General features: G+C 44.0%; 1 protein-coding gene across 1 annotated transcript in view; it reads left to right on the forward strand.

The window, feature by feature from the left end:
* GRAP2 (GRB2 related adaptor protein 2) overlaps positions 1 to 19310 on the forward strand; it is a 39672-nt gene extending 20362 nt beyond the window's left edge. Inside the window, exons 2-8 of the mRNA XM_051627975.1 lie at positions 5262 to 5364; positions 8483 to 8574; positions 10906 to 11025; positions 12536 to 12704; positions 14280 to 14411; positions 16541 to 16660; positions 19131 to 19310. Of these exons, the coding sequence (XP_051483935.1) occupies positions 5287 to 5364; positions 8483 to 8574; positions 10906 to 11025; positions 12536 to 12704; positions 14280 to 14411; positions 16541 to 16660; positions 19131 to 19310 (891 nt within the window). The 5' untranslated portion in view covers positions 5262 to 5286. The remainder of the gene's footprint in view (positions 1 to 5261; positions 5365 to 8482; positions 8575 to 10905; positions 11026 to 12535; positions 12705 to 14279; positions 14412 to 16540; positions 16661 to 19130) is intronic.
* Positions 19311 to 21560: the final 2250 nt, after the last annotated feature.

Below are 21560 nucleotides of genomic sequence, written 5' to 3' on the forward strand. Positions count from 1 at the left end.
AGAGCTGCTGCATGCAAGGTATGGGGTGAGCGTGGCTGTGAGACTTGAGGGGGGGGAGCTGTGTGGGAGAGGTACTAAGGTAGAAAGGTAGATTTTGAAGGAGACGTAAAGTACTGTGCCCTGTGCGTTAGGGGAAGAGCATGAGATGCCAGTGCCATCTTGTTCATCGGCTTCCAAATCAGGGCAGTGCTTTTGCAGAACCAAATCCCTGTGCCTCAGCCAAATTTGACCAGCTGGAAATTGAGGGAGAGGGTGGGCTTCCCCACAGCTTAGTCCTCCACACCAACCCTTTCAGCACAGCAAAGATTGATGACTTTATACTCTCACAATATGGTGTAGTACTGTGCTACTCTCTTTGGGGCTGCTGTTGCACAGGCTTCCCATGGTGCTTCACAGCTCTACTCTGCCGTGACTGGAAATAACACAGAAGACTTGGGCTCCCCAGAGAGATGAAGCACCATCCTAGTCTGGGGCCTTACTTACCAACTGCTGTTGGTTATAGAGCCCTGAAATCTTGTTTGTTCTGTGAATCCCATTCATAGGAAGCTTATTTTGCCTGCACACAGAGGTTCAGTCCAAGCACTGTGCATTGCTCTGGATGGCAAGGATAGCCAAAGCTTAAATGAGACAGTACTGAGTGTTTTAGTGACATGTTCTCCCTTATAAATTTCACCCTCTTATCACTGACAGTCAGCGGAGCTGCACCGTTAACTCCCTAGCAAGAGGTTTGCGTTTTTGGAACGAAATATTCCTGTGCCACTTGTATGTGGCTTAGCTGGTGAAAACAAAGCTTTTATCTACCACAGGTCTTCTAGATAATGTATCCCTTCTCCATTGTTTCTGCCGAAATGTCATTTAGAGTTTCTGTACAGATGTTCAGGGTTGAATTCTGTCCCCGGTTGCTTGTCAGTACAATAAGTTGTTCTTGCAGAGCTGAACAAAGACACAGCAGCTCACAGTGTGTGTCTCATTGCAAAACCCTACTGGATGGACCTTCAGGCTGCAGATGTGTGTGCTGTAGGAATAAAAATTAAAACTTTACTTCACAGGGCTCCTTTTAATGGGCATGTTGTTGCAACTATGCCCTCCTTCAGAGTTGGTAGTATGTGAAATTAAGCAGGGCTGATTCTGGGCAGTCCCTGAGTGGTAAACTCTTCATAGGTGGTGACCTCCCCTGGCATTGTTGTTACTGGATTTTGACCCAATATGGTACAGGCTAATGGTGTTAAACTCTGTGGGATGCTAGTGTCAGACTGTGTTGCTTGCTGATATGATTTAGGCCTTGGCTCTTTTCATCAACAGATTGATGCTGACATTCTTCCTCAGGGAATGGGAATCTGCCAAAGCAAAATACCTACCTAGTGCTCTCAAAGCCACCTTGCTTTTCACTTCTCCTTTTATGAATCTTCTGCTGCGCCAGTCCCACAGAACCGCAGTAGCTGTGTGCCCCTTGGATCTACTTCATTACAATGAAGAGCCACAGAGAAAATTCACCTCTATGTAGAGAGTTAGCACAAAATGGAGGATACTGGTCAACTCACACTTAGAACAGAAAAAAATCTTCCTTTGAACATTGCATAGACTTCATGACAAACTCTGTACAGAGGGGATTTTCACACAGAACATTACACACAGTCTAAAATTGTCCTTGGTTACTTGAAGGCTTAACAGAGTTGCACCAGGCAATTAAAAGCAGAATCTGGCTCTCTTTCTGCAAACTGCAGTGCTGTCCTTTGGGATAAAAGGTGCTTGGGAAATGTAAGTTATAACAATACCAAAAAAATTCCTGTCTCTCAGTGTCATGAGGTGGTGCTCAAAGTCACACACATGCAGAGAGGGAAACAATGGGCTCCTGGCAGGGAATTTTTCATGAGGGCCCAGCACTGACCCATGCAGAGTGAGAATTCTCAAGTTACAGATGGAGGGAGGAAGAGGATCAGAAGAACAGAACTGGTTTGAAGTTCAGGTGATGAAAAGTGGTAGGCTGCAGTTCAAAGACAGGATTATTGGCCAGTGTTGCTTTAGTAGTTGGTGGGGAAAGAGCTTAAGGCCACAGCATTACTGCATTTCTGATTTATCAACACAGCCAACACCGTGTATGGTATTTGAGTCACTTCTAAATCCAGCCTCTGGCAATGAAAAGCACGTTTAATCCATGTGTTAGATTGTTTGAAGAGGTATCTGTCTCCTGGTCTCTCCCTGAGGTTGGGATTGCTGAAATTGAAAAGGAGGGCAGAGAGGAGATTTTAACTGTTTCATAAACCTTTCTTCTTTTGAGGGGGTCACATCTCCAATAGCATCTTTAATGTCTGCTGTATTGAAAAATGAAAGGTTCTCTCCCCTCTTCACCCCTGCAGAGAAAACCCCCACTGTCTCTTCTGTGACTAAGGGGCAAAAATCAAAGACAGGATTTGTATTTAAACAGTTTATTGTTTTTAAGTGTGGTTTTTTCTCAAGCTGGGATTAATGCTCTGCACTAAGGAGCTCCAGGATTCATCTGCATTGTTGGCTCTGATCTCTCTGCAGAAACCCATCGCTGCAAGATAAAACACTAAAGAACATCCCTTATTAAAGTAATTCTCCTTTAGTCTTTTTCTTCGGCTCTCTTCCATGAAAGAGTATCATTGTTTAACTAGTTCCCTCAATGGTTAATTCCCCTCCAATTTAATACCCATAACACTCTGTTAGCAGGCAAGGAGCTCACACGGGCTGTGGGAGATTATAGACTGAAGTCTCCAAAAATGTCGGTGCAAGAATGAAGGACAGTACTCAGATCAGGAATGAGTCGCATCTGCAGAGTTACGCCAATGCCTGGAATAAAAGCGAGGCAATCAGGGTGAACCTAAACTATACGTGCAAATTGCAAAGGGTATCCAAAGTAAGAATTCAAGAGCATCAGCAAGTTGACAGAGAGAAAAGGAGGTGAAAATGTTTGGAGTAGCTGGAAAGCTGAAGACTGAGAATAAATCTCATCAGTAAAATATAGGGTGTTAGATTTCAGTATTGAAAAAACCCTAAGGCAGCAGGCTGGAATCACAGGCGTATAGCAGATCATAGCTGAACTATGTACTCCGACCTAAATGGAGGCCCCAACACTGAAACAACCCCAGTTGCTGTAGGGCAGGTTCCTGCTAAGCAAGCAGAGCTGTCTGTAGACTGCTAAAAATTTTGCCTTGGTGCCACATAGCTCACATCAGTCACATGAATACAAATTCACCTATAAGCAGCAAAAAAGTGGGTGCTAACAGAATCCAATAGGAAGCATGTGAAGATCTTTTTATAGTTAGAAATGAGATGTAACAAATCTCAGAACTAATCTCCAGTGCTGTTATGGCCCCTCTTGTGGATCACTTTATCCAGGCATCTCTCACCAAGTGTGAAGGGAGTCTGCAAGCAGGAAATACACAACTTGGCCAATAAATAACCACTTCATACAGGTAACATCCACAGAAGCCACCTAGTATTTAATTAAATATTAGGCTAAGCATTAGCATACTCCTCACCTGTGTAAAGGCACCCAAAGAGTCTTTTCTGGTGAGGCAGGTATCAATCAGGAGGTAAAAACCGGCTTCCATGGTTGCCATCTACCACCAGCTGGGTCAGGACTGATGGCACTAACAACTCAGCTCAGTGATCCCAGTGATTCGTGACTGGTCCTCAGCTAGACTGACTATCCCAACTAAACCTCCTGTGTTTTGTTTTGGTTTTGGTTCTTATTGTGAGATTTTAGATGTTTTTGAGTTCGTGTTTTACCTCTTGAATCCCTGGGCTACTGTTGGTGCTCTCTCAGCAGCCTTACCACTGTCTAATTTTTGCCCTGCAGACTTTCTCCCAGCTCAGTCTCAGCAGACTGAGTCCAGTTGCACTGTATCAGAGCTGGGCTCTGGATTGTTGGCACACAGGTAGTTAAACCCTTGGGTTGTGTGTCAAAGGAGGAAGCTTACAGCAGGTATTGCAGAGAAGAAGGGTTACAGTAGCCTGTTCATTTTGTAGTGGCATCATTTTGGAACTTGCTCAGTACCAGCACATTATATTTTGGGGATCTTGTCTCAGTTCTAACAAGAGACGAGAAATAGCTCTCTAACTAGGGTTGTTTACACTATTACTTTCTACGGCTTTCTGACTAAGAATGTTTTGAATCAGGCAAGTTGGCATTTCTTCTCAAGCTGTAAAGTCTAGATGTTTTTGCAAGAGGTGAAGTCAGGTAATGGAACCCTTGGCTTCAGGGTCATTGTTCCTAGATGAACCTAGCTTAATAACCATTAAAATTATTTCTATATTGGAGCTGTCTGGTGGTTTTCACAAGCTGGGCTGCAAGAGCATCCAGTGGTGCACTTGCTTGACATGGCACTGCCCAGCTATTTTTTGACTTGTCACTGGCAGCCCCACCACTGGCCTGCAGGGTCCATAAGCCAGCCATGGGAAATTAGTAACTCTTGATTACAGAAGTGGTCCTGCTGGGGTGCATCTTAGTTACATGAGCAGGAAGTGGTGAAGATGTGAAGCTCATGTTGCTACTTCCCCTGCCACATCTGCTCTGCTGATGAAAAGCAGGCTTTGGTTTGCAGGCTGTCTGGTACATTTCAGACTCCCAGGTTAGCAGCACTGAAGTAGGGTAACTGCATGCCTTAAATTTGTCAGTGCTACAGTTTCACTCTCTGCCTGCTGCAAAATAGGGAATACAGCCTTTCTGCCAGTAGTTCTTCCTAGCCAAAAGTTGTAGTCACCCATGCTAAGCCATCACAGAGAAAAGACTCTTACAGCCTTCAGTAGCGTGGCCCCTGTCCAAGAAAAAAAAAAAATAAATTACAGGCTGTTCATTTTGTCCACAATTGGTCTCACTGTTAAGATAAAGTCACTGCAGAGGACAAATGCATTCTTCTATTGTCTGACAGAGTCACTTGCATTATTGGGAACTGTGACAAAATAGTGGTTGGCCTGTACAGAAGGCTTTTCCCTGCTTACCAGCTTATTTGGGTGACATGGGCAAACTTCCCCATGAGACTGCTGCAGAGTAAAGACCTGTTGGAATAAGCACAAAAAGTGGGTTGACTGACCTACTGGCTTGAGCTAATTATAGCCTCTTGGCCATGCCATCTCTTCTACCTGCTGCCGTCTCTCCATGTCTAGTAACGAGTTCTCCCAACGGCTGGTGCATGGTCTTCCATGTACAAATCACAGCATTGCCTGCAAGCTTACAAGAGGCCAGACTCAGCAGTCCCAGCAGATCTTAGATGTTGACAAGCATATACTTCTTTCAGCTTTCCTCTGCCACCGAGACACAGTATGGAAGCTATCGCCAAGTTCGATTTCCATGCATCTGGAGAGGATGAGTTGAGCTTCCAGGCTGGGGATATGCTAAAGGTAAGTGCAGCCCCAGGCTTGACTAAACAGCACTTCTGAGAGTGCTGCCAGATCTTTCTATGCTCCCATTTGCCTTGAAAAAAACAGATTAAGACAGATGTCTATAAACTGGGATACAAATGCAAGATACTTGTCTCCCATAGGGCTCAACCAACAATTCCTAGGTCACTAGTGCATTTGTCCACTTCACTTGATTTTAGGTCCATAAACTATGGATGTAGTTGCCCTACAGTCCTCCAGTAGTCTGCAGGGAAGTGTAAGTACCTTTGCATGGCAGAGATCCTGTTCTTTGGTAAGGGTCCTGTATATTTTCCTTGACTAGTCTAGGATACGTCTAGGATGACTACATCTAAAGGCAGGCAGGATGAGTGTGGTCCGGAAAAGTTGCTGACTTCCTTATTTCCAGCTCTTAAACTGTTTTAAAGATAGTTATCATGCACTATAAAACTTAACTAACTTTTCAGTGTAAGTAATTACTGTTAGCTGCTGCAGGATTTTCAAGGAATTGCAAATAGAAAAGTCCCTAAGAGAGTTTGTTACACACGTAAAGGAAGAGTTTAAGAGGTCCTGGACTAATAGTATATACACCCTTGCAGGAATTTAGCGGTGGGGAAATGGCAGAAGTAGAGTTGATCATATAAAATACAGAGCAAGTGAGAGTCTCTTTAAAATTGATTTGCAGGTATTATGGTAGAAGTGTTCTTGTTAACCAGACCAAAGTGCCATAGACAAAGCCACGTGCTGCTCCACCCTAATTATTCATCCATCTCTCAGGCCCCAGTGTAGTTGTGCTGTTTCAATTGAAAATGCCTGAGTATAACTTCTCTCTAAGGCCTTGTCTCCTCTATTGTCCAAAGGGATGGTGTACAACAATAGGATTTAAACCCTTGTTTTGCCAGGGAACCTTTGCTACCTCCCTGGACATTCCCAGCTGTTACTGTCTTTAGCCCAATATTGGGTCTCAGCTTTGCATCTTACATCACTAGCATTTTTTCTTTTATTGGCCTTTTAATTCTTGAAGCTAAGACAAAGCTGATGACATTCAGGTCTCATTAAGACCAAATAATAGGATTTTGCAGAGACCTGTGTAAGATTTTAGAGAAATTACTGTCTCTCTTTAGCATAGATGAACAATCTCATTCCTAGTAATTCCTCAGGACAAAAGTAACCCCCATGTCCCTACTGTCCTGTGATCTTTACCTGATACCATCTTCCTCAGGAGACTGTGATTTAATCAAGTATCTGGCTGGGGTAATGGTGTTGGCAGATCACTTTTCTTTCTGTTCCTCAGTTTCCCTTCCTGTAAAATCATAGTAAACTACAGCACCCTTTCAAAGTATGTTGGAAGCTATTGATGAAAAGTGTCAAATAACACTACACATCAGTATTTTTATTAGTTGTAACAGAGACTTCACTACCAGAAATGTCAAACTGCCTCTTGCTTTAACATCCTTGAGGTAAACAAAAAACCACCTTAACGACTCAAGCCCTAGTAACAGTAAATCAGCCTGAGTAACATATCTCTTCTGGCATATGTGCACATACATCCATGCCCCGTCATGAGACCCCTCGTGCTGCCTGCACAACCTGCTGGCTGTCTTTTCTGATTTATAGAGGAGATAAGATGAACAGTATTGATGTGGAGATTAGAAAACAGGAAACATGAGGCCCTCAACCAGCAGTGACAGGAGGAAATCCACCCTCTCACCCCCCCTCCATATCCTTCTCTGAGAGGATGACACACTGAAAAAGACCTTCCAGCCCTGCACTGAGAACCAGCAGGTGGGTCTTTCTGGAAACCTTGCTGCCAACAGAGCAGGGCCTGAGTACAAGCAGGGAGTAACTATCATCCCCTTTGGCTGGCCACAGCAGCAAAGAAGAGCCTTAATCTGGCACCCAGGGATAGGGGAAGCAGTGACTATACAAGCAGAGAATTCCACAGCTTTCTACTCTGCAACCTTTCTGTATTCAAATGCACAAAAAAGGCCTTTGTGGCAAGCAAGGCAATGGAGAATCAGTCCCAGAGACAGTAACATCCTGACCACACCGAGCAGTTAGAATGTGCATTAGTTTCCCAAAACCAGGAGACTGGCTTACAAAACAAGTATTATTGTTGTTAACAATAGATTTAAAATTAAGTCTTTTCCACTTGCTTTCTCCTTTTATAACTGTCATGGCTCATACTTTCAGGCTCCCCTCCAAAACCAGAGAGAACAGAAACATGTTCTATTTCATAAAGTGGAATTCTGTCCCCAGGAGTTGGTATGTCAGAAAAAAACCACCAAATACCACAACATTTGCAGTAAAATCACAATGTGGTTGTATCCCTGTCCTCTCTCCTTTAGCTTAGAGCTATATCAGTGGCTGTCAGCCAGGCAATAGTGGGTTTGGGCAGTCCCTGGTCAGCAGTGCAGTCCCTAAGGACCATTACAGTCAACATTAACGTGAGAACACTTGAAGCTGCTCCAGTGTGTGCTGTGGACTGGCTTCCTGCTATCTTACAATCTCTTAAATGTAATAGTGGCTTTAAAATGTTTTTTGTTTCCTTCTTTTATTTACCTTGGCAAAGCTCAGGGAAGCTGAAGAATTAACCCACTGAATAATCTCTTGCAAAATGACATGTGAGAGACATGGTAACATCTGTGTAGTCATAACACACACACAGATATAGCTGTATATGCCTCCATACCCATACATATCAGAGGAGTTTTCACAGATTTATTTATTTATTTCCTCCCTTGTGAAACTGGGATGCTCCGGTACCAACTATTAAAAGCAGCACAGATAACTCCTTAAGCCCCTATTAAGTCCTTCAGAGCTGAATGTCGCTATTTCATGGACATCAGAGACATGAAGACAGCATCCCCAGCCACCTGGACAGGCATTGGGATGAAAAGAGAAAGTTAACAAGCAATCCCTGTAACTCTAATCCATCTTTATTGCTTTGTTTGCTCTGAAGTGGCCATCAGCCACTAACCTTGCTGCACAGTGGGTGGGAGGTACAGCATACATGGAGTTCTCAACTATTCTTACAAGAAATTCTACATTTCTGCCAGAATCTTGGTTACTTTTGCTTTTCTTGGGAGACACATTTATTCCATTCATCTCTCCATTGCAGGTTTTGAGCTCCCAGGAAGAGTGGTACAAGGCTGAGCTCAGAAGCCAGGAGGGCTACGTTCCTAAGAACTTCATTGATTTCCATGTACCCCCGTAAGTGTCGCGGAAACTGCACCACCATTGCCCATTCCCACAGAGTGCTGTCAAGAGTGTGTGTGTGTGTGTGTGCACAAAGGAAGACATGACAGAGGAGACACTGGTTTAACATACTACAGTGTAAGGCTGCCAAGGATTGCCGTAATGCTACCCATAGTTCTGCCAGCACACCTTATTTCTACCCTGAAGCATCCTCTGTTCTTTCAGAGCTGAACGGTTCTCAATGCTCTCTATCACTCCCAAGTGACTCCTTTGTTACTGCTCCTCAGAGGGGTATCACTGGGATGTGGCAGGAACTGCACCTAGATCTCCTCGGACAGAAAGAGAATAGTCCTGATGTGAAGTCTTGGCAACAGAGGCTGAGCACAAAAGGAAGAGCAAGACATCTCCTTGAAAATTAATTATAAAATGTGATCCCCGCTAGACTCTTTAGCACACTAACTCCCTTTTTCCCCATCCCGCCACCCATATTCCACCCCCCTTGCAAAGTGCGTGTTTCTCTCGATGCACTAGAGGTCAGTGCGATGCTGCATGAAATGTGACAGCGGGTGTTACTCGTGGATTGACAGAGGTGATAGACCAGACAAGCGACCCTTCTCCTACACACATGCAGATACAGACACACACACAACCCCTTTCTCCACGTTTCGTGACTGCACACCCAAACATAAATCTGTCAGAGGACAAGCACACCTTCATTTCTCTCTTCCCACTGAGTAGATGGCACTGCCCTTTAAGAAAGGACTGATGGGTGTTTAAATGCATGTTAAATGTGCTGTCCGGCCCTGTGCCAAAAATATAACAATGCATGGCATTTTTACAACCTTTTCCTTTCAGTTGGCAGAAACCCTCCCTGAAGACCCTCTGATCCTTCTCTTTTGAAAAAGTGCTGCAGCATTTCAGGAGAGAACAGGCAGCACATTCACCAAGCCCAGTACTGCCAGCTGTAACACACTGGTGCTTAGAGCAGGCAAACTGAGAGCATGATGGCCTTTGTGGGTGCAGATAAGTGCCACTGTCCCCTGTGGAGATGACACTTACTGGCCCTTTTGGACATAAGCCAGCCTGCTTGACAGAGCTGAAGGACATTATTAGTTTGCTGTGCAAATATGGGATTGTACTTTTGGGCCTCAGGGGCATGAGATATTCCAGTCAGTTGTTCTTGTTCACTCTTTCACAGGGCTGTGGCATCACACAGGGACACTAGCAGCTTCTTTTTTTCACACACATTTTTCTCATTATGTTTTCTCTGTGTGAGAGCTATGAAGAAATATTTCCACTTTGACGCTTTTCTAAGAGTAGCAGGTCTGCACTTTGAAGTAGTTCAGGCAAGATGCTAGAATCAGATGTAGGGAAGAAAGCTGTCTCCTATTTTTGATGGGCTGTTTTTCTCCATCTTTGTCTTGCCAAGTAATCATTGAGACCAGTTATCAGTGCTGATGAAAGTCAGATTTCACTTTGCTAGTGACACATAGGTAAACTGTGATGATAGTAAGGAGAAGTAAAAAATCAAAAGTGGAAATGACAGAGCTTATGAAACTATCAGTCCTTAATTTGAATGCAATACAGGCAATTAAGCATTATGTAAACGCAGAAGACTGCAGACTGTATATCTTATTAGCTGTGGAGTGGTGATATATGAGTGTACATCACTTTTTTTCTCTACTGAAAAATTCTTATTGACACTGTGTTATTTTAATATTTATGGTGACTTTCTTGTTATTAGTCCAGTGCCTTATACTATTGGTTGTTATGACTGGCTAAATTTACATAAGTGTGCTTATGTATTCTGTGTTTCTGTGATTTTGTGTTATTATAATGCTTGCAGGAACCAATTTACAAGTACTAAAACTTTCATGTCTTGCTTCTGCTAAAAATGTATTTGTGTCCCTTGCAATATATCCATCACAGTCCAGTAATTTTCAATCAGGTTACCAAAAGCAATTTGATATATGTGTCTGAGAATTATGTGTGCATATATGTATACATACTTATTTGAAATTTAAAATTTCTTTGACTAACACCTTCCTATACTGTGCCTGTAATTACAGATTCAACTGAGTGGTGGTTCTCAGCAGGCCAAAGTTTACATTGTTCCCTTTGCATCAACAGGTTTTTACTGGTCAAAGAAAATGATCTGCACCCATTAAAACCCTGTGCCTTAGCATGTACATGGCCACTGGGAGTAGTCATATGGGCTTCTCTCATCCTTTTGTTTTGTCTTTTCTCCACCCTGCTTATTCACATTTCCCCTACCCTCAACTTCTTTGTTCCTTACCTTAATTCACCTTCCTTATTCATGTCTCCATCATTTTTCCCACCTGCCAGCTGGTTTGATGAGAGGATATCCCGCCATGAAGCAGAGAACCTCCTCATGAGCAAAGGAGTTGGCTCCTTCATTGTCCGAGCCAGTCAGAACTCTCACGGTGACTTCTCAATCTCTGTCAGGTATCTGCTTCTCACAGCATTTTCCTGCTCCTTTTCCTATCTAATGGTGTCCCTTGCCTCCTCTTTACAGGATTCCTAACATGACATAGCCTCCTGGGAAGTCTGCACACTGCCACTCACTGACAGTGCTGCTGTTGTGAATGAGAGCAAATTAGGCATCTGATTCCCAAATGTTTCTGCCTGTTTTCAAGTGACACATTAAATGCCCTATTCCAAAGCTCGATGACCTGCTTCCCTGAAAAAGCTGCAGCAAAGCAGTGGTACATGGGACCTCCCCCATAGTGCAAAACACATGCCTTCCATTTATTTTATTTCCCTGACAGCTCTGGCTACTGTATCCAAGAATTCCACTATGACCGAGTAAGAGATTACTGTTACATTGTTAACTTATTTCTCACAGGTCACTAAACAGCCACTGGACAGCAAGGGCTTTTAGTTGCTTCCAGCCCAGCCCCATTTCAGCAATTTATTGTAGCCCAGCTCTTCTCAGAGCATTTGCTTCAAAGCAGAGCTCTTAAATGATGGTTGGTTTCTCAATTTTCAGTTATGCAATTGATAACCAGTTTTAAATTAGAGTAGTGGCTAGCAATGTCTTTTCCAAGCACTGTGCACTTTCTGATTCAGGGAGCTCAAAAAGTCTCTGGGAAGAATGTAGGAAAACATTCTGGCTACATCTACACCAAAAAACTAAGTAAAGTCAGGGTCTTTCTCTGGCCCTGAGGTCGAGGGATGCGGCAGAGCTCAGGTCCATATGGCTAAACCCTCTTCACCCCACAGAAAAGAACAGCTGTGTTCAGGCAGCTCACTATGAACAGCTGCTGCTCCACTCTGTCCCACTAACCATGACCCAGCACTATGTAGGGGAGGGCTTTTTGGTTTAGACCAAAACCATGCTAACACTTGAATAGCTTTCATGACTGTAGCAGCCCAGGATAGCACTGAGTCCCTGCCTGGTCCTCATTTAGTTTATTTGTGCAGAAGCAGCCACTGAGACCAGTGTTTTGAGTTCCTACAATTGCATAGAACAAGGAGGTAGGTACCAAAAGCAGATCACATCTGGTGCAAAGAGGAATCGTCCACATCAGGCTGGAGGTAGGAGGAGGCAGTGTTAACTGGATGTTAAGAGGAACCTGCAGAGGCTGCTGGGTAGACTACAATGGCACCTTTGTCTCTCATACAAAGTACAGAACAAAGCTATTAGCTATTTGTGGCCCTGAACTCTCCTCTGGCCTTTATTTCAAAGGAAAAGCTTTAAAACCCTGTGCTTTGTTCTGATAGTGCTTTGTGACTGGACAGCCCAGCAGTGCTCCATGTTTCTAAGTTGATGAGTCTTTTGCAATACAGAGCCACATGTACGTTCAGTACACACAAGGACTGCCATTGCTTTACTCTCCAGAAGTCTAGATTTGGCCAAGCAAGAAACTTTGGTACCCTTCTGGAAAAGACTTTTTAGAAAAAGGTAAAAGTGCAATACGGTTGATGGTCTCCTACTTTTTTCAATTTGATCCAGGCATGAAGATGATGTGCAACACTTCAAAGTGATGAGGGATTCAAAGGGTAACTATTACTTGTGGGCAGAGAAATTCCACTCACTAAACAAGCTGGTGGACTACTACAAGACGACTTCCATCTCCAGGCAGAAGCCAATCCTCCTGAGGGACAGCAGCCAAGGAGACAAGGTAAACGCAAACTATCCTTAGGAGTTTCTTGATAAGAAACCTTTCTGTGGAAGGAATTCAACCCATGAGAATGTCTCTGGGTGGGGGAGAGAGTCTCTCCTTGGAAACCCAGTCACATCACTAAAGTGATGGGCCCTGCAACACAGTTGTTTTTTTTTTAGTGGATCCACTGGTATGTACAGCTGTGTAACTGAGCAGAATTTTCTGATTCTGTTTTGGATAGCAATAGGCAGTGCTGCAAATCTGCATAGTGGTGCTTTTCTAAAGCTATGTAAGGCCCCAGAGCTGAAATTCTAAGATGCCTTCCTTGCACATCCATAGGAAGCAGGACTTACCTTATTGAAAATGCCTAGATTTCATAAGGGCAGGTACACAACTGACTGGCACATTGTGTCTAAGAATAATTTTATTCTGGTTTCCTGGTGTTCTTGAACATACCCAGACCGTAGCTGTTATTACAGTTGAAAGTTTGTTTGCTCAGAAGAATCATCCATCCTCTGCTACAGAACAAACACAATAAGGAGTGTGGAGGAACCCTGGGCAGAACCTGGAGTGGCTGGTAGGAACTGGAAAGTAGTGCTGAGTAGAACACAGCAGATATGGGAACAAGCTGTGTAGTCAGGGAAGATGTAGTAGATGTTTGAGAAGGCAGGGAAATCCCAGACCAATGAATGCCTGGTTTTTTGCCAGGGGAACAAGCAAATGACATAATAGAGACTGCTATGCCTTGCACACACAGTACTGGGAGTGAACATGCCTGGTCACTGCATTAGCCAAAGTCCTACTTTACTGGGAAACGGATTCTAGTTTTAAATTACCAGGATGTGCAGGTAGAGAGAGGCAAGGCAGAAAGTACGTGACTTGCTCACTGCACCAGTAAAGTTTTATTGGCTGCGTGCGGGTCATTCTTCCTGGGTCCAAAACAGAGATTATTTCTTTTTCAGCCTGAAGAAGGGGCTTGTGTTGTTGTCTCCTTCTAGACCACTTAACAGGGAGCTTCAAAAATGCATTAGTAAGGTATAAAGTGGAGGCTATGAGACAGAATGATCACAGTGAAGAATTGTCTGGGGAAGCAGAAAGGAAGACTGTATGCATGTATATCAGTAAAACAACCTGTCTGGGCTGACTATGAGCAGGAAGGGAAAGAGAACTGCATTTGCTCCAAGATGCAGACAGGCAAATGAAAGAGCAGGAGTCATGTTTGCTTTGGCAAACACTGTACATTTGTTATGGTGATGGGATCAGCGGGGTTTGTTTAGCACTCATCACAGTGCAGTTTCTGTTCACAAATCAAACTTCTAGATGGTACAGCCATATGATAGAATGACAGTAACATACGGATTTCAGTACAGAGACAAACTAAGTCCAAGGGCAGTATTTCCAAAAAGAGCGTGGCTTCTATGTCAGTCCTCACATCAATGGCCATATTTTCAGCTCAGCACCAAGTCTAAAATATGGGAGTCCTGATATGTCCTTCTGTTCAGAGTGGCAGGACCTTTCCTTTGGAAGAGTCTCCAAGGTAAAAGGCAGTGGTATTGATCACTGTGATAATTTTTGTGATCTTTCTTCCTTCAGGAGAGGCATGGTGGGAGCCTGGAACGCATGGGCCGGGAAGGATTCCACCTGGGTGGAGCAGCTGGAGAAGATTACTCTTCTACAGCCAAGAGATACGTAGAGCACCCTATCCCCATACTGCAGCAGCAACAGGTACTGGCAGGAACGAGGGGCTGGGATGTCATGTCCAGGCACATGAAACACTGGTCTTAATTGCTTGGTAGCAAGTGAGCAGTCAAAAATCTGCCACTCTGAACCTGCTTTACAAGGCACAGTCAGTTAGGTCTTTGTGTGGGCAGAGCAGCGACAATGCTGTTGGACTGGGTAGTAATAAATATGCGGGCTTTTATTTAGTTCTGTGATCCATGACTAACAAACCAGCAAAAAATAGAAGTCAGCATTCAGTGGTCCTTTCACTAGGAACCTTGGAGTACTCCTAGGGAGTTTTTGGTGCTCTATCCCAAAAACTGGTAAACAGGGAATTGTGTCATGTTCTTGCTTTGCTTATGAGAGAACAGAAAGTATCATACAGTGAGAGAGTAGAAAATCACTCCCAAATCTTGCTTGCACACACATTTCAGGAACTTCTCTCTAGTCTGTTAGACAAATGGAACATTGCTGCCTGTTTCTTATATTCCGAGTTATGCTACTGACATTCAGCACCACAAAACACAACAGAGGGATAAGAAATTACTATGGTGAGCCTAGGAGAGTTTGATTTCCTTCAGAAGATTCCTCCTCTCGATTATGGGCCCTCTCTGCACCCTTTCACCATGTTGCATCCCTCACATGTGAGGTTTCTTTATTCCTTGGCTTGCATAGGAATGGAAAGGACATTAGTACCTGGTGCTATTTTCTGTGTTCTTCCTGATAAGTTTGGGAGGAAATAGTTTTCCTGAGGTTGATTCATGTCTCTAGCTAGACACAGTATAGCATTATCCAAGGAGAGGACTTGTTCTGCTGAAGGGAAGAAGTCCAAAGCCATGTCTCTATAGGCAAGAGAGTTCCCATACAGCAAGGCCAGGGACAATGGTGAAATGGCTGTTCTCTCATCAGAGAAATTGTGTTGCCTGTCAGGGGACTGCTGATGAAATAATACGGCTTCTGACAAAGCTGAGGGCCTGCACTCTTTGGAGCACAGTCTATGTGTGAGTCACATTTGATATGGAGGAGAAACACTCATACGAGGAAGTATCCATCTAGTAAGTCTTGCAGTTGGAAAGCCAGATTGAGTTAACTCACTTTCTGGCACGGACAGGTGAGGTGCAAACTGTGCTCCAGTTTCAGGCAATCTCAGAAACCTCTGAGGCTGACAAAGGTGCCAGTGAGACCAAGGAAGCTTTTCGAGGAGAAGGTACACAAAAGGAAACAGCAAGAGGGAGAGGACGAAAGCTGTTTACAAGCAACAGCAAGCACAAGCTGTTGTTCTTCATCCCCTCTGCTGACACAACTGATCAGATGCCATGTCACTGAAGCACTGCTGCAACCTGAGCTAACATGATAACAGATTCTCTCACACTGTTATCGTAAAAAACTTAATGCATGTACTAAGGGCCTGGGGGGGATGAAGATACTCAGCACCTCTCAGCTGTGCAGACAAAAGAGAACTTGCTCCCTAGATGTTGCCTAGGTCCTCTCTCCATCTGTCTGGACTGATTCATGTTGATATGACTTCAGATGTGTAGTCATATGGCTTCTTTTTTTTTTAACCTGCTTTTGTCTCCTTCCTCTTGGGTTAATTGGGTTATCTGGATTCTCAGGCTTGTTCCCTGCCCTTTACAGCATGGAGCAGCCCAAAGGAAAGGTAAAATAGTGAGACCTCAGACACACAGTCAGCTGCATCAGAATCTCTGCTATTCCACCAGCATACAGGACAGAGCAAGAGCAAGGAGTGGGCAGGACTGGAGCATAATAACTATAGACTGGCAAAAGTTCCCTTGTCAAGCATAGCTTCTCACCAGTGAGTTAGAACAGCCTTAGTTTTTCTCCAGAAGCCAAAAAAGCCCCTCTCTGACCACTTTTCCCAGCATTTGTGGTACACAGCTGAGCACAGTTTACTTTCAACTTCTAAGAAAAATCCAAAATAGAACAGTCCAAGGTGACTTCTTACATGAGGAGCATTGCTTGCAGGACTGCAGCATAGGGACTCTACTGGAATCAGATATATAAGAAGATTTACTTGAGGGCTGAACCCTGACTCCCTGGCCACCAATGACTCTTAAAGCCCCTCATTTATACACCTCAGCATATTCATGACTTTTCTCTTGATGTTGTCTTTCTAGGATAGATATGGTGGGAGTCTGGACAGGAAAGATGGGCTGCGTGGACTAAGGGATCATGGCCAAGGAAGTGCAGCAGCTATGCATCGGAGACATACAGACCCACTGCACCAGCAGACACCGGTAGGTGATGTACCTGGAAGTCTCCATCTGCCCAACTCAAGGGGTCCCTTAGCAACAGCCGAGCAGCCTGGGCAATGTCACCTGTACAGAGGTTGCACGAGGAACAGTGTATAAAGCCTGTTGGGACATACCTTAGAAGATGTTTCTGAATCTCAGGACTCTGTCACAACCACTTGAATCTGCTTCTGGGGCACTCTGAGGGTAGAACTATGGTGTTACACGAGCATAGTTCTCAGGCTCATCTCAAGGTCAGTCCTACGTGCAGACTTAGTAGGAGAGGGAACCTAGCATTAGCTCAACACAACAGGCATCTGGGGCTCTGTGAATGAGCACAAGCTCATCCATGAGTTCAGATCAAGCATGGGTTCAGTCCTGTGGAAGACATTTCTGAAAACCTAAGGATCTTTCCTAGAAGGGCTTCATGTCCACTGATGCAAGGGACTAGAAAGCATCTTTCCCACCACAACCAAGCCTTCCTAAGTACAGTAGCTAGAAGTACAGTACTCTTCCTAAGTCCTTAGGAGAACTGCCTCATGATACTGTACCATTCTACAGTGCTCCTTCTGTCTTGCCATGCACTTGCAATCACACTGTCTCTTCCACTACATTTTGCTTCAGTCCTGAGAAGGGAGGTCATTGCTCAGTTCTACTTGTCTGAACCTGGCACATTCTCTCAGACCAACTATGCCACCAAAGTGGGTCTCACCTACCTGTCACCCTTACCTTTCAGAGCTTCTTAGCACAGTGTTTGTGGGTAGGATCCAGGTATGTCTCTGTAGACATGTCAGACTGCTTTCCTACCTGGATCCATACTGGCAGGTGACCTTAAGTAACCACCTGCTCTGCAAATTCCCATTATGTGAATGCCAGTATAGAGCCTGGTGTCTTTCTCTGCCTCAGCCCATTATTCCAGTGCCAACTCCAAAGTATTTCTCCATCAGCTCCTAGGAGTGTGACCAAAGGTATGCTCCCTTTCCTTGAGGAAATGAGCAGCCTAGCCCAAAACCACCACAGAATCTAGATCCAAAGAGGGAAGAGAAGGACAGCATAATTTTATCCAGTGTTAAAGAGGACAGCTTGGATTGGGAAACTGGGAGGGGATATGTCTCCTTTGGGCAAAAGGCCCAAATATTTATTATAATCCAGCTTAAAATACAATGGCTTTTATCCCTCAAAAGCTGTGGCAATGGATAACAACATGCCCTTGCTTGCCACCCCCCATCAGTGATATAGAAGCCACCAAATCGAATTCCATGAAGGTCTATATGTCCAGCCAAATAACTACGAGCCATGTCTAAGGAGGGCCCTGAATTGAAGATTTAGCAAAAGTTAGTCTGTCTTCAAATAGATCTCTCCATGTGTGGCTGCAAAATACACTTCCCAAGTTTTCCATGCCCCATGGTGTGGATGCCAACAGTTTCCCAAAATAGAATCCCATGCTATGTCCTTTAAAATCTGATTTCTGGTCAAAATGACAGATTGACTGTAAAGTCTCTTATGATGAAGTTCTCATAAGAAAAAATCTGACTATAGTGCTCATTAAAGTACGAACCCAAAATAAACTAATATACCCAAACTGTTCCTTAATCTTTTTTATCTCAGGAGGCTGACTTTGGGGAGAGTCAAAAGAAGATTTAAGACCCTCCTCTCTGCCCCAGAAGTGCCTGAAAGAGCAAATATCATTCTTTACAATGTTCACTAGGCTTGCCTGTGTGCCAGCTCTTTTAATGTATCCCTTATTATCCTCTGATGGCCAAGGACACATTTCTAGATCCCTACCAACATCAGCCTGCCCCCCTAGAGCCATTTACTTATAGTGTACAGCCCAGCAAGTACTCAGACAGGAGCTCTTCTCTGTGCTCTCATTACTGGCTTCAAACGTGGCTGTCAGAGGTGGAGGAGACAGACCCATGTGAACACTGTTTCCTAAGGACCTGCTCTCAGTCTGACTTTTCAGCTTTTGGTGTAAATACCTATGAATGTACTGAGGCTGCTGAGAACCCAAGCACCATCCCTTGGGTGCCCCAAGTAAATTCATAGAATCATAGAATCATAGGGGTTGGAAGGGACCTCAAAAGATCATCTAGTCCAACCCCCCTGCCAGAGCAGGGTCATCTAGAGCACATCACACAGGAACGCATCCAGGTGGGTTTTGAATGTCTCCAGAGAAGGAGACTCCACAACCTCTCTGGGCAGCCTGTTCCAGTGCTCTGTCACTCTCACAGTAAAAAAATTTTTTCGAATATTCACCTTGAACCTCCTATGCTCCAATTTGATCCCATTACCCCTCCTTGGTGCCTCCTTCCTGGCAGCTTCACCACTCCCTGGTTTAATTAGAAGATGGTCTCAATTTCAGCATTGTTTGCCCTCTCTTAGTGAACATATGTACTGGGGTATAAGAGGGGTGGAAGGAGGATGATTTTTAAGAGTTGTGGCTCATTTTCCCTGCCTGTCTCCATTCCCTTTCCAGCGAACGCTATGGGTCCGTGCCTTATACGACTTTGAGGCTGTCGAGAATGATGAGCTGGGCTTCCGCAGTGGAGACATCTTAGAAGTCCTGGACAGCTCCAACCCCTCATGGTGGAAAGGACGTCTGCGTGGGGAACTGGGTCTCTTTCCTGCCAACTATGTCACACCAGTGCTCCTGTGAGGGCACAGTATGCACCAGAGGGCCAAACCGGAGCTGCTCTTCTGCCATGACAGGGACAGAGAGGGAATGCATCTTCACTTGCCTCCAGGACATACAATGCTTTTGATTTTGTGTTAATTTATTGTCAACTGATCTTTTGAAATGTTGGTATGAAAGGGAACCCTTTGAAGAGGACAGAAATTTTTTCCCCTATATGTCACAGCCATGAAGGGGAGGGAGAAAAAATCCTGGACTGCTCATTGAGACCTTGCTGGATCCTCCCTGCCCTGTTTCTGCAAGTAGGTTTGTTCTGTGGAAATGCACCTCAGACAAGTCAGGCTTCAGTATTTCAGCCTTACCCCTTCCTTTTGGATCCAGTAGCACTCACAGTCTCTTCAGGGTCTATTTGACCTTTATTTCAGAGGCAGGAAGAACACTCAGGTAAATTAAATGAGCATTGGCAATTACATAAATCCTCCAGGTAGTAAAGGAAAGTGAGGAGATGTAGGCTGAGCTGCAAGGCAGCCTTGACTTTACTAAATAGCTTCTGGCTTACCTCTCTACAACCTTCTGTGGGTATGGACTGTATGAATACACCAGATGAAGGGATTCTGTAAGATTTTGTACAAACAAACCAATGGTCAGGGTAAGAAGCTACTTTCTTTGCTTTTTATGGTAGTTCTGCTCTTCTTCTGCACCCCATAACAACAGCTTGTCCCATGTTCAAGGTGTTCTCTGAGACATCCTGGTTAGAACAGGTCAGGCCCTTCAGCTAAATTAATCTCCACTGGATTGGGTAACAGTAAGTATCCTCAATGGTTCTTTTTGTAAAACTGAATTGGGAAGGGGTTGAAGAGAAGAGGTTTTTCTGGCTTGGTGGCAGAAGTTCTTTCCCTGACAATGTGGGGTGTTCAGAATCACTGTGCACATGGCTCTGACTTTCTATTGGAGTGCCTCATCCAACAGGTTAAGCTGCTGCTTTACAGTATGCAGAAAATAAAGTTGTGGCCAGTCTGTTCTCTGTCCCAGTTTCTCTTGGATGAAATAAGGTAAATGAATAGGTTTCCAAACCACTGCTGAGTGAATGCCCAGATGTGATACAAATATACTGCACATTAAAAATGATCCAAACCCTGTGAAGGAAATGCTGCTGCATAACCACTGCTTAGACAAATTGATATTAAACAAGCTGCCTGATTTTTTCACGACATGTAGGATCTTGGCAGTCAGCAAGGAAGTGATGATTTATCATTCTTTGGAAAGAAAGAAAATGCATCAAAAAACTCTAAAAACAAATCAGACCCATCAAGAAAAGTGTTTTTAAACATTGTTTGTCCCAGTGGGAGAAAAATAATCCAGGAAATAGGTTCTTGGTAAAGTCCAATTTAATGGAGCTGGCCTAAATAAAGCTGCCAGCTAGACAGAGTATTAGCAGAAGAACCCACTGTCAAATTTCTGAGAGAACTCAGTCAAAAGTAGCTTATTAGTTGGTGAAGTAAAAGGAGAAAAATTAACAAGGCATATAAGCTCTAAATAGAATAGAAAACTTGGAAAGACACACAAGAAACAAAAGATAAGAGTTTATCTCCATTGGCTGCCAGGGTGGTTCAGGAAATGGAGAGATACCATATGATTTCCTAGGCTGGAGTTGGCCCTGTTCTCATGTAGGAGACTGTTTTGGACTTAAAGCATCTCCTTTGGAAGTGAAGTCCATGTGGCTTCTTTTGGAATAAGCTACTTTATTACCGGGTTGGTGTGAGGGTGTAACCTCAGTGATTCCACTGGCTGAAGACTGTTTTGTTGCAATTTGCTCCTTGTTTTTGCTGTTGTTTTTCTTTGCTAAGGTAATATCAAATTTGGATGAGAGAGGGTTAATATTCAGTCAGAGAGATGAAGACCAGGGGAAGATGGAAGCAAAGAAATCAGAGACCAGAGCACAGGCAGAAGAGGGACATGAATGATGAATCAGGTCTGGTTGAAACAGAAGAAATGATATGTTCACCCTAACTCCCACTATGTCGAATCACCCTTCAGCTAATTCTCTTTTTTTGATTAGTTACTTTTAAAATTAGAAGCAACGTCTCCTTTTCTTTCCCTCAGCACTCTAAAGATCCTCTTGGTAGTGAAGATGTAGTTGCACAAAATTAATTGAAGATAATGTGCTTAGCAGTTTGATAGCTCTTCACACATTTGAAACCCCTTTACAGAGATTAACTAATTAAGCAAGTCCAAGTAGTACATTTAAGTACACCCATGCTAACTCATGATTCG

The sequence above is a fragment of the Apus apus genome, chromosome 1 (genome assembly GCF_020740795.1).
Source record: "Apus apus isolate bApuApu2 chromosome 1, bApuApu2.pri.cur, whole genome shotgun sequence".
NCBI classification, from domain to species: Eukaryota; Metazoa; Chordata; class Aves; order Apodiformes; family Apodidae; genus Apus; species Apus apus.